Source organism: Paramisgurnus dabryanus, chromosome 3 (assembly GCF_030506205.2).
Source record: "Paramisgurnus dabryanus chromosome 3, PD_genome_1.1, whole genome shotgun sequence".
Taxonomy (NCBI): domain Eukaryota; kingdom Metazoa; phylum Chordata; class Actinopteri; order Cypriniformes; family Cobitidae; genus Paramisgurnus; species Paramisgurnus dabryanus.
Genome location: NC_133339.1, coordinates 42,720,030 through 42,733,157, shown reverse-complemented (window position 1 = coordinate 42,733,157; position 13,128 = coordinate 42,720,030). Strand labels below are relative to the sequence as shown.

Genomic DNA, 13,128 nt, shown 5'->3' with positions numbered 1-13,128 from the left:
GATTCTTGACTCTTGGCTTGCTAGTTTTTTTCCGTGGTTGTGTTAATTTTGTGTTAATACACCACATTTGTTATGAACATGTAAAGTTAATAGTGTAAGTCTGTGGTAGTTGGTACATAATGGTAAAGATCGTCACCTAATTAATTTACTAATCAAAAGTGTATTTTCTGTCAATGATGTAAATGAGATCCAGCACTTTCACAGCAGTTTATCATTAAGGAGTTTTAGACACTTAACACAAAAAAGATCTGCTGTATAACTGGGACACGCAAACCTCAAGAATCAGAGTATGAATCTCAACCATGGTGACAAATAAAATTGTATAAAAAACATTATTTATCCATGCTGCAGTGCATGCTGGGAGTCCTGAATGAGATTTGTAATTTGTTGATACCCAGCATGCATTGCAGCATGAAGTTTTTCATTTATTTGTCACCATGGTTGAGATTCATACTCTGATTCTTGATGTTTGTGCGTCCCAATTAAACAGCGGATATTTTTTCCAAAGTTTCTAAAACTGGATCTCACTTACATTATTGACAAAAATAAACTTTTGATTAGTAAATTAATTAGGTGATGATCTTTACCATTATGTACCAACTACCACAGAATTACACTGTTAACTTTACATGTTCATAATAAATGTGGTGTATCAACACAAAGTTAACACAACCAGAGAAAAAACTAGCAAGCAAAGAGTCAAGAGTCCAACTAAAACAAACACTAATCACAATAATGGTGACTATAAATTAAACAAAACATCAACATCTAAACCAAATAAGTGAATTGTGTTTTCTACAGCAATATATTTACTGAACATTCAGAAATAATGTTTTATAAAATAATAAAATGCAATGTTTCTCTATCATTTACATAACAGTCAAACAAGTCAAAATAATAAACAGTTGTTGTTTTAAACATTGTGTGAACATTAAAACATGACATTGTCATAACGTTTAAAAATGGTAAAATGTAACATTCCTCTAACGTTGAGACAACACAAAAAACGTTCTTAGAACGTCAAGAAAACTGGACACTTTTTCCGTTGGCAGAACGATTTTGGGAACCTTGGGAACTTTCAGGGAACGTTCTTAGAACTTTTTTCTGTTAGCTGGGTTAACACTATTAGTTGACTATTTTTACACAACATTTTTGGGTTAAGTAATATATTTTTAGTTTAATTAAAGGGGTGAGTTCAACGGTATTTCATGCATTCTGACTTATTAACACAGTTTAAGAGTTGCTAAACAAATGCAAAGTGTCAAAAAAGCAGTTGGGCGTGTTACAGAGTATTTCTGTGCCGAATGCACTTCGCCAGGGTTCGTACAAGTTTTGGAAAGTTTTTTTCGATTACAGGTCCAGCTGACGGTTCAGAGGTACGCTATACGTATCACTTATTTTTTATGGACAGTTCTGATGATGACAGCGTGTGTTATGGATGCTTTAACGTAACATTTAAAGTTGAAACAACTGTGTTAAAAAAATTACTTCACTTGTTTCAACTTAAATTTCAACATAAACTAAAGTGAAATTTTAGGTTGAAAAATACACTTCTTAGGTGTTACCAATTAAAGCTGCTGTGTGTAAATTTTAGCGGCATCTAGTGGTAAGGTTGCGAATTGCAACCAACTGCGCAGTCCACTGCTCACCCGTCGCTTTTGAAAGGTAAAGAAAAGCTACGGTAGCCACCACCGGAAGAACATGTCATCATTGGAGACAACTTAGTAAAAAAGTTTCTGTTTTTGAAGCTTTGATTGTGTTTACGGTGCACAATATTACATGTGTCCATGTTTCACGTGTAAAAAAACGCGGTATTTTTCACACAATTTACTTATCTGTATTGCGCTGTTTTCACTGTACTCAAAACGAGCTGATGTCTTCCTTGTTCTATGAAGTCCCTCCTTCAGAAATACGTAACGAGTTTTACTGACGTCATTAAAGCAGGAAATAAATGGCTGTAGTCCAAACCGGTCGTTCGTTGTAGGCTTTTAATGAGGAATTCTATTAAAGTAAATATATAGCCTGGCAGGGAACTTTGAGCTTCATCATGTTACAGGTATTATTTATGCTATTATAGCAACAGTACACACTAACTAGGGTTTAAAAAATGGGTTAAGGAAGAACGTGACCTTTAAGGGTTTCTGTAGAAACATGGCGGCACAAAATGGCGACTTCCACGTAAGGGGACCCTCTGTATATGTAGATAAAAACGTCTCATTGTAAGGTAATAAAATCATAACGGTTAATTATAAAAGGTCTTTATATACCACTGATAATATAGTTATGTATATTATTTTGCATTTCTGTAAAGAGATCCTTCTAAAAATTACACACTGCACCTTTAAAGTAATCTTTAAGTTGACCCAACTTTTCACTTTTTACAGTGTAGGTAATATGTTGTTTTTCGCAAAAATAAGCCCTAACAGTGTGAATAGGACCTGACGTGAAGCCTAGGGTCTTGTATCAAACTGAAGGGGCTTATTTCGCAATAACAACCATCTCCCTGTACATTATCCTGCTTATTCATACTTAAATTTGGGGTAAAATTTAACTGTACATGCCAAAATGATTTGCAGCATCTGGGTTACCGTGTGTTATTAGTTTCAGGTGATTGTTATCTCAGAAAAAAACATACCTTGGAATGTCATGGTTGGCCAATCAGAATCAAGCATTTTAGAGTGCAGTGTAATAATACTGTTTAAAAAGATCTTACGGTGAGACCTCAAGAATCTGCTTGATGAAATGCCAGGAGTGCGATTTTGCAAACCACACTGAAAATGAAATATAGTTTTGATTTATTTGTCACGTTTTTAATCATAATACAATTCCTGTAGGTATAATCGTGCAATTCTGTAGCTTTGATGAATTTACTCTGATTTTAAAATATGGAAACAATTATAAACAAAAAACGAGTAAGTGTTTCTAAACGTTTGAATGGTAGTGTATTGCATGTTTACTGAAATACAGTAATCCTAAACAGGGGTACATGAATCCCAAGATATATAATAGGTATTTAGAAAGAGTTTAAGTTTGGTTTAAACCACGAAGATGAAATCCATACTTACAAAAAATCAATGACAATTATTACCAAGATTTGGAATATAGTAATAAGGGGGTAATGATGAAATGGTCACAAAGCAGAACATTTTAATGATCTTATTATACACATTATGTGTACATATATGTATGTCTATCTATATTATAAAATATTCAGACTGAGGAGTTGTAATGCTGTGAGTCTGGGTTTAATTTACCTGAATTGGCAGAACTATAAGAGCCACACAGATCATAATGACCACCAGTAGCTGAGATGGCCAGATCTGAGGTGTGACATCACCAAAGCCCACCGTAGAGAAGGTCACTACACAGAAATACAGCGAGTCGAAGAGAGTCAGATTATTTCCTGCTCGCTCCAAGTGTTGAATGCCACAAATACTGCAGGAGAGAGAGAGAAAGAGAGGATTGTGTGCCATTAGAACTGAATTGACAATGACCAGCCTGGTGGCTTGCAAAGGTGGGTTTTAGCACGGTTCACTTGGGATCAGGCGCGGAACGCACAATGTGATCGCAGATCACCTTCATCTGCTTCGTAAATACCTTCTGATGCGTGCAGTAGGGTTACGTGAATGTCTGATCTGCACACGTGACGGACCAACAAAGCAATATGATGGCATGTGAGAGGGCTGTGTGTCTTTGCGCACCAAACGATAAAAAAAAAAAATGAACACAGACTTAACATAACGACGGGCTCCAGTGTTAAGAGAGCACATTACTTCCTGCTTTGTTCAAAACAATCGCATCCTAATGATGAAAATTGAGACTTGAGAATTGACAATTGAGACTATTAATAGAATGTGCTACTATCCCTTGTTTAGATAGTGTGAGTGCACCCTAAGTTTGTAGTTAGTAACTTAGTGTAGCAGGGGTGCGTTTCCCGAAAACATCGTTAGCCAACTACTTTCGTAAGTTTCGTCGTTACTGACAAAGTTCAACGATTTGGTGTTTCCCGAAACCATAGTTTAAACAAACATGCGCAAGCTGCATCGCAAACTTGTGTGATTTGAACGACAGCTGTTTACCTGTTGTTAGAAGCATCGTTCCTTGTTTTTAAAATATGTAGACTTACGTTGATCATGCTTTTGAATGAAATAAGCAAAAAACATGTTGTACATTCTATATCCATCATTCTAAATATATAAAAAAATTATTTTATGTGTTAAAGTTTGTAAACAGAAATAAGGCGCTGCATTTGAAAACTGCGCACGAGCTTTAAGACCCTGGGGAATCCATGGGAGGAGTGACGTAAGAGGAAACTTGCGCATGAATTAAATATCTTGAAAATAAACAACAGATAACGAAGTCTTTCGATGCAATTCATGTTATTTACAGCAATAATCTTACATTAAATCAATTTGCACAGATTAATTAGTACTTCACCTCCCATGTGACATCATCGACGAATGTGCGACAAAGGAACTATGCTTTCGGGAAACAGTCATGACAAGCTAGTTAGTTTCTACAACTATGTATCGTATCGAAGTAATTGGTTTAAACGGGTCCTCCCAACCTGGCAGAGCTGCCCTTACCAAAATTAACCATGGTTTTACTACAGTTAAAACCAAAAAAAAAACATGGTTACTGTAGTAAAACCATGGTAACCACAAAATAACCATGTTTTTTACAACCATGGTTTTCAAAAACCATGGTTAAACCATTGTTAGTGTAGTAAAACCATGGTTTTGCTGATAAATTAATAATTATAATTAATAATAATTCGTTACATTTATATAGCGCTTTTCCGCAGACCTCAAAGTGCTTTACATATGAATGGGGGAATCTCCTCAACCACCACCAATGTGCAGCATCCACCTGGATGATGCGACGGCAGCCATATTGCACCAGAACGCCCACCACACACCAGAGTGATATAGCCAATTAGTAGATATGGGGATGATTAGTAAGCCAATGGGCAAGTTTGGCCAGGATGCCGTGGCACACCCCTACTCTTTTTCAAATGACATGGGATTTTTAACGACCACAGAGAGTCAGGACCTCGGTTTAACGTCTCATCCGAAAGACTGTGCTTTTTGACAGTATCACCTCTCACTAACACCTCTACCAGCAGCAACCTGGCTTTCCCAGGTGGTCTCCCATCCAAGTACTGACCAGGATCAGCCCTGCTTAGCTTCAGTGGGCAAGCTGTCTTGGGCTACAGGGTGACATGGCTGATAGTAATCAATACACCAAAAACCATGGTTACTACACTTTTACCACAATAAAACCATGGTTAATTTTCGTAAGACATCTTCCAGCCTTGTTAAGCTTTTGGGTAAACTGGTTTTAGCTGGTAGGTCAGCTGGTCTCCCAGCCTGACCAGCTAAAAAATTGGCCAAAACCCATCTAAAACCAGCCTGCTTCACCAGCTAAAACCAGCCAATCAGCCTGTAGGGTGATCAGTTATATAATGCAGTACCACACTAGTATTTGTACTGTTATGGCCCAATGTGATTCAGCATGAGACTCAAGCAATAACATTCATCTTCATGTGATATTGCTTAAATTTGTATGAATAAACTTTCATTTTACAAAGGTAGAAAAACTTTCATTTCCCAGGATGCCTTGAACTACCTTGAGCTTCTTCCAATTGAAATTCAATACATTCATCTTCCTGTCAGTCCTGTCCGTTTTAATACAAATTCACCATCCAAACACAATTCCAGCTCATGAAATGAAAAATTCTGAATTTTTTATGTAGCTTGTGCATAAACAGCTCTAATAGAGATTTAAAGACCTTTCAGGTTGACAGTATTGTGGGGATTTGCATGCATATGGAAAGCCAGAGGGTTAATATAATCTCGAACGGTACAGAACAAACTGTAATAAACACAAAAAACGTCCATCCATGTGCACGTGAACAGAGCGTGATCTTTCTATTTCTCAGTACTGCTGATGTGTGTGTGTGTGTTTGCTCAGTTTGAAGGGCCGGTTGAGTCAACACACAGCTGTCAACGGTGAAAAGGTCACTCATTTCTCTCCTTTCTGTTTTTCGAACCGCAGTGGCCCCTCCACTGACAGAACACGAGAGCACAACCCCGAACCAATCAATCTCACCCTAACATGTTTCATCTCGGTCGGACCATAACCCTTATTCATATATACAATATAAAGTACACCTTAGTGTCCAAAAATGTGATTAAATGTCTTACCAGGTGAAGATGAGGCAAAGTAGCGTGCTGATGAGGATGAGGACCTGGTTGAACATGGCTGAATGTGTGCGCTGGATCGCTCTGTGCAGGTCATTCTGAAAAAACAAGGAGAAAAATGAAAGATAAATATTGAGATAACATTGGGGATGTATGAATGATGGTTACCAAAATATACTGACAAGAAGGCTAGCAAATGTGATAACCAGAAAGGTTTAAGCAACGCAACACAGACAGAGTCTGGAAAACAAGATATGAGATATGAGGAGGAACGGGACAGAGACTTTGTGAATACACGCTGAGACAATAGTTCTGCATGAAATGATGCATGGTGTGATAATGGAGAAGAAACGCTTCATTTCTTACAATCATGTTCTCGAGAGCGTGTTTGGCCAACCAGCAGTTTAAGAACACAGGGATGAATATGTTTCTGAGGGAGGGCAAAATCACCTGGAAAGAAAATAACCATCATTTACTTCAGTTCAAAGAGTTTTGTGATACATATATAATCTACACATTTCTGCATAACCTGAAATACGGTTCTCCTGGTATTTCTGCATCTTTCAATTGAAGAGTCCACTAGAGGCACTTGTTTTTTTTTCTGTTTTGATTTGGGTTCATTCAAGGTTTTAGTTATTTAAGCTCATTTTAAAGGTCACCTATGGCCATTTTTCAAGATGTAAAATTAGATGTAAAAAAAAGTTTTAAGTCCAAATACCATTTTGATGTTAAAAAATGCCCATTTTTGGGTGAGCAGGAAAAAGTGCTGTTTTTTGTGTCCCTTTAAATGCAAATGAGCTGCTGTTACCTCCACATTTCATGTTATTCACTCTAAAAAAAATTGGTGCTAAATAGCAATAAAAGCTCGTAATCATAGGGGAACCATTTTTTGTGCTATATAGCCATAGCCGATCCTCTCTATACGCAGGCTACGCAAGCTGCATAGGGCCCCGCACCACTAGGAGATCCTCTTGTTCGTAACTTTATGCAGCTCTGCACAGACCAGCTGGCATCATTGCGCCGCACTGCCGCAAAGCCATTTTAATTTATGCAGCTCTGCATGCGGTTGACGCGCCTACATGCGTCTTCATTCGGATATGGTTATTCGCCCGAAGCAGGACAGACAAGTGCCGTGAAGGTGAAGTAAATTGATTAAGAACACATTAATGTTTTAAATTCCTATTTAGTCTTGACTAACCAAGCAATGGATTTATAACAAACACTGCAGTCCAAATCCCTAGATTCAGTTTTAGACCAGTGTGTTTTGTTAGAAATGCTTGTACTGTACACATTAATAATTTAAATCTTAAAATAAACACATTTATTTATGCAAGATGTTGTGTGACTCCTGTTAGCATTTTAAAACAATGCACATTAGGTTTAATGTTTGCATATTTAGAGAATTATTTATGTATTTCAGTATGTTTACCTGTGGAGTCTGATCATGCCTTAGTTTTTAAACAAAATCTGTTGAATTGTTTGTTATTGTTTATCTGAAAACTATTTTGGTTTAATTTTATTCATAATTTTAAATTTGTTTCCCTGATGTTTTACATATGAAGAGTTTCGTTGCAAAACAAGAGAACTCCGTTATTTTATTTTTCAGAAATCTCGTTTTTTGGTTTTGCATTTCAATAAATATATCAATTCAACTGCAGTTGGTGTGTATTGATTTAAACCTTCATAACTTAAAAAATACAGCTAAGTAGCACCATAAAACAAAATAATAACATGATAACATAATAATAAACATGTTTTGACAAAAATGTTAAAAACGAAGTTATCTCATTTTGCAACTCTTCATATCTTAAAAAATAATATATTTGGCAATAGACCTTCTTTTCTAAGTATTAATGTAACAGATTAAGGGCTTTTCAGAAAACGTGTCAAATGAAGTATTCTGATGAGTGTCACAGTAATGTACATGAGGCAAAAATGTACAGCTATAAGATAATACATGTTTTAGTTAGCATTTTGTTTATAGCTAAATTTTAGCAGAGACAGTGAATGTTTTTTTATGAACGGGATGACAGGGCCCCTTCAAAAAGTTGCTTAGGGCCCCCAGAAAGCCAGGATCAGCTTTGTATAGAGCACCTATAAAGCACCAATATGGCTACGCAGGTGCTACATTGGTGCTATATAGCACTTAAAATGATTCCCCTATGATTACCAGCCAGTGAACCACGTTAAGTGCTATTTAACACCATCTTTAAGACAATCACCTTAATTAATGTTTATAATGAACATGCTGTAATGAATAACGTAAAAAAGATTAAAAATAGAAAAAAATATTATGAACTCTGGTCTTTTGATGGCAGTGGGCGGGGCCTGTGCAAAGTGTTGCATTTTGCTCAGAAAATGCCAACAGCCTGTCCCATGAGACTGTTGAAGTTTTACAGGGATTTGTAAAAATCATTATCATAACAGGGTGGCTGTGTGCATACACAGGCGACACACAATTATGTTCAAACAACATATAAAAGTGAATTTCTCATATTAGGTGACCTTTAATTCTTGTTTTGTCTTTTTTTTAGGTCATTTTAAGGCCCCTGGAATTTGTTAAGGGCTCCTTCTTTCTCAACCAGGGGACCGGGGTCCACAGGGAGGGGGGGGGCTCAATAGATTTTCAAGGGGCCTTAAGATGACTTAAAAGTATTCAAAATAAGACTAAAAGCATTCAAATAAAATAAAACAACCACAAATCTATATATTTTAAAATTTTTGGTTATATACATCTAGCCATGCCAAGCTCTAAATCACTTTATTGGGTAGAAATAAAGTGAGTGTGTGTGTGTGTGTGTGTGTGTGTGTGGGGGGGGTCAATAGGTAATAGTGAAAAAGTTTGAGAACCACTGCCCTGGTGGACCCCGATACACTGGGTTAGACAGCTCGTTTCTTCCCTCATAGTTATTATGTCAGAAAATGTTATTAAGACTTAAGCTGACCTAAGAACCCTTACTGTGTTATGTGCAATTCCTAAAAGCAATTTTGAAATAGTTTCAGACCTAAATTAAGAGTAAAAGTTTTGTCATAATAAATAAATACCATTTAAAAATGTATTGTTGTTTTGTATTGTATGTTTTTATGACCTCTACTATAAAAAAACACAACAGTTTTTCATAAGCATCGCAATTGTACTTACAGTGATCACGAATGGAACGGCGCTGATCATCTCCAGAATAAACGGAATGCGCAACACTTGCTCCCAAAGGTTGCCCTGGAAACAAGGATACTCATGTCAGGGAGCACTATTGTATCCGTGACCTCTCGGTTTAAAGGACAAAACACGGTCTTAATAGGCTTCGGACCACCGGAAACGGCAAGGTCGAAGGTCAAATATCTTCGGCAACCTCAGAAATAGGTTTCATTTATCGCCGGTTGTTGAGATGGTGGCTCAATTAAAGCGTTAAATGACTACAGTATGTTTACTTCAGAGACGCGAGGTTGAAGAACACTGTTTGTTGCAATACAAATAAATACAGGACAAAGCGCGAGAGACATGTTGATGCAGGTTGAAGTACATCACAGTAAAGAAGGAAGTGTACAACACACATACAAAAAACTGAAAACAAACATGTCTTCTGCTTCCCCTCATCACTTAGTCCCTTCAAAACGGTTTAACAAAATTGATTGGTTGTTACTGGCTAAACTCTTTCACTATTCAATCGCCTGCTATCCTGGCTGCTCAAGGAGGCCAAATTTGTTTTTGTAACATTGTACTGTAGATCCTAGCTATCTTGTTGGAGATTTGAAACCAAGTTGAGCATCAGGTGTCTAGACCAGTTTGGACCTTTGAATAAACATGGACCAGCTATAGAAACACCAGCTGGTATAAAAATCTGGCTGGATAATTCAGCAGGTTTCTGTGACAGGATCTTGTGTGTATAAAGTCTATAAAGTATCGTGTGGGTCTTTTGCAAGCAACATAAAAATCATGCCATTATATTATAGTGAACTGCGGGAAAACTACGATCACACATGGTGTTTATCTCACCTTGTAGCTGAGGTACACCAGCAACATGGTCTCTGAAAAACTGATGAATGCAACAAGCACCTGGAGAGAGAGAAAAGTAGACACGGAGACAAACAGAGAAAGAGATGAAAGAGAGAGAGAGAGAGAGAATGCGAGATGGAGGTCGTGTATAAAGAATCAGCAGGGTGTGTTGCACACTGTCTGAAAATAAACGGCCTAACTGAAGACAATACAACAATGGCAAGTGTATGCATGTGTTTTTACTTTAACTACGGGTGCTTTCATGTTCCAGAGTCTTTGTTCTTTTTAAATATTAAGTTCAATATGTTTTTATTAATTTAGCTTTGTTCCAGATTGATCGTTTCCACCGTATTTTACAGAAATGATTTATGAACATCGGTACTTACATATATCTGCGCGCGCAAAACACGCAAAATGTGAAGCACCCCTAATCTTAAAGTCTCCCTGTATTCTATCATTTTATCACTTAAAACTCATCTTGTAGCATCATAATAGCATATAAACATTGTTTCCTGTGACAGTAATTTCTACCTGCCTTTAAAGCTTGAATGTAATTCCCTCATTTAGGGGCTGTCCACACGGAGACGCAAATCACTGTATACGTATACATTTTTATCGTATTGGCGTTTCGTCCACACGGATCCGGCATTTTGGGAGACTGGAACCGCTATTTTTTGAAACCGGGTCCTAAAGTGGATAAATCTGAAATCGACACCCTTGTGGTTTCGTGTGTACAGCCAATCCGTATATTTTGTGAAGCGAAAACGTCATCACATCACGTGTCGGCAGCATCACACGTAACAGCAACAACAATAATGGCGGACTACATGATTGTGTTCGTGCTACAGAAGCTACTAAGCCTACAAGCTTTATTACATCAAAATCTATTGCTTCTGTGCAATTGTGGTGAGCAAGCGATATTGGACAACACCATACGCCACATGCTCTTAGATCCACCGCGGAAGACAACCAGGAGAAAGACAAAAAGAGGCTTTTGCTCTTGAAGTTGTTGCGTTTGCCATCACTTCTTCTTCTTGGTTCGTATACAGCGCGCAAGGTTATGCGCAATGCGCATGCTCAAAGTCTTTTTCTCCGTGTATAGTGTATATCTGTGGCAGAAGTACAGCGCCATATACTGGTCTGGCATATATACTACACCGCTTTCAGTCGGTTTCAGTGGTTTAGTTTGTGCGCAGATATTTCTTGAGACGACGCCGTGTTTACGTATTATTTTTTTAGGACGAGGAAAAAAAATGATCGTATAGGGAATGCACTGGCTTCGTGTGGACAAAACCTTAGTGAAGCGGATCAATGAATTAGTCTCCGCCTCCACTCAATACCACCGACCATTGGCCCCCTTACCTTTTTTTGCATGTTTTTCACACTATAATGTTTCAGATCATAAAACAAATGTAAATATTAAGCAGAGATAACACAAGTGAACACAACATGCCATTTTAAATGAAGGTTTTTTATTATGAATTGAAAACATAACTTAAGGATTGTGCACACCAAAACTTTTAAAAACGCCTGGAGGACGCCAATTTTTTCAGCCGAGCGCTTTGGTAGCTGTGATACTTCAGCTGAGAGCCAGTTGGTTGCTATGGTAATTTCTCGCCCCTCTTCCACTGTGATTGGACAGGCGTGTGAGAACTGACATTTACAAGCGGAGCTTTTCACCCAAAACTGAATATTTTTCAACTCTTGGCGTTCAGCACTGAGCGCAAAAAAACACGCTGAGTGCCGTTTTTTAGCGCGGAAGGAAACCGCTAGCTGCTGGCTTTTTTGAAAAACCCTGAGCTTAGAATGGAAACAGTTGAAAACATGCACCGGCCGCGGGCGTAAAAGTTTTGGTGTGAACGCCCCCTAACTGTGGTTTATCACACATGAGTTTAATTTCTCCAGTCACACCCAGACCTGATTACTGCCACGCTTGTTCGCAATCAAGAAATCACTTAAATAAGACCAGCCTGACAAAGTGAAGTATACCAAAAGATCCTCAAAAGCTACACATCATGTTGAGATCCAAAGAAATTCAGGAACAGATAAGAAAGTAATTGAGATCTATCAGTCTGGAAAAAGTTATAAAGCCATTTATAAAGCTTTGGGACTTCAGGGAACCACAGGGAGAGCCATTATCCACAAATGGCGAAAACATGGAACAGTGGTGAATAGGGCTGTCACTTTTGAGAAAAATCAAATTCGAACGGATTTCGAATATCATGCAATGTATCCGAATATATTCGAATATCTAGGCGCCGCCCCCCCACGCGCATCAAAAACCCACCGTAATGGAGATTCAATCACAAAATTATTAACAGTGACAGTCATAAACAGGGTTGTCTGGATTACTTTTTTACTTAATGTTTGAAACAGCAGGTTATCAACTTATGAATAACAAACTTATATATATATAAAAGTATGATTCAGAACAGTTACTTACAAACAATAACGTGACAACTTATATAGCAGCAGGAGTATATAGGCAGACCCAAACGGAATTCGCGCCCGCAGATTTCGGCAGAAAACTCCGCGGAATTCCGCGGATTTAATGCCCGTCATTGACAAGCACACGTTCCGCGCTTGAGCGTGTTTGTGACCAGAACTGTCATTGACAACAAGCACACATACAAAACCTATCCAGCGCGTTTGTGAGCCATCATTCACAAGTACATTAACCCTGCGCGTGCTGTTTGCTCGCCCGTTTTCAATGATAGAGAGCACAAACCCTTTGTTACTTGAGATGAAATTAAACTTACCGCTTTAAGCAGATCTCACTTGTCGTCAATGTGACGCGCAACAGTCAGCACATGATCATTTCAAATCCGTTTACAAGACAAATGCTGTTGTTGTTTAATATAAAGTTTACATTGCGTTGTAAAAATTATGAAATTATCTTCATACATGCTAATTTCATAATGCAAACGAATT

The 13,128-nt window shown here is 37.8% G+C and overlaps 1 protein-coding gene across 2 annotated transcripts in view; it reads right to left on the bottom strand.

Annotated features, from left to right (window-relative positions):
- kcnt2b (potassium sodium-activated channel subfamily T member 2b) overlaps positions 1-13,128 on the bottom strand; it is a 127,858-nt gene that overhangs the window by 70,697 nt on the left and 44,033 nt on the right. For both annotated transcript variants that reach the window (XM_065263358.2, XM_065263359.2), the window contains 5 exons: positions 10,198-10,257; positions 9,346-9,420; positions 6,570-6,653; positions 6,207-6,301; positions 3,255-3,435 (listed from right to left, as the gene is read on the bottom strand). In XM_065263358.2, coding sequence (XP_065119430.1) covers positions 3,255-3,435; positions 6,207-6,301; positions 6,570-6,653; positions 9,346-9,420; positions 10,198-10,257 — 495 coding nt within the window. The remainder of the gene's footprint in view (positions 1-3,254; positions 3,436-6,206; positions 6,302-6,569; positions 6,654-9,345; positions 9,421-10,197; positions 10,258-13,128) is intronic.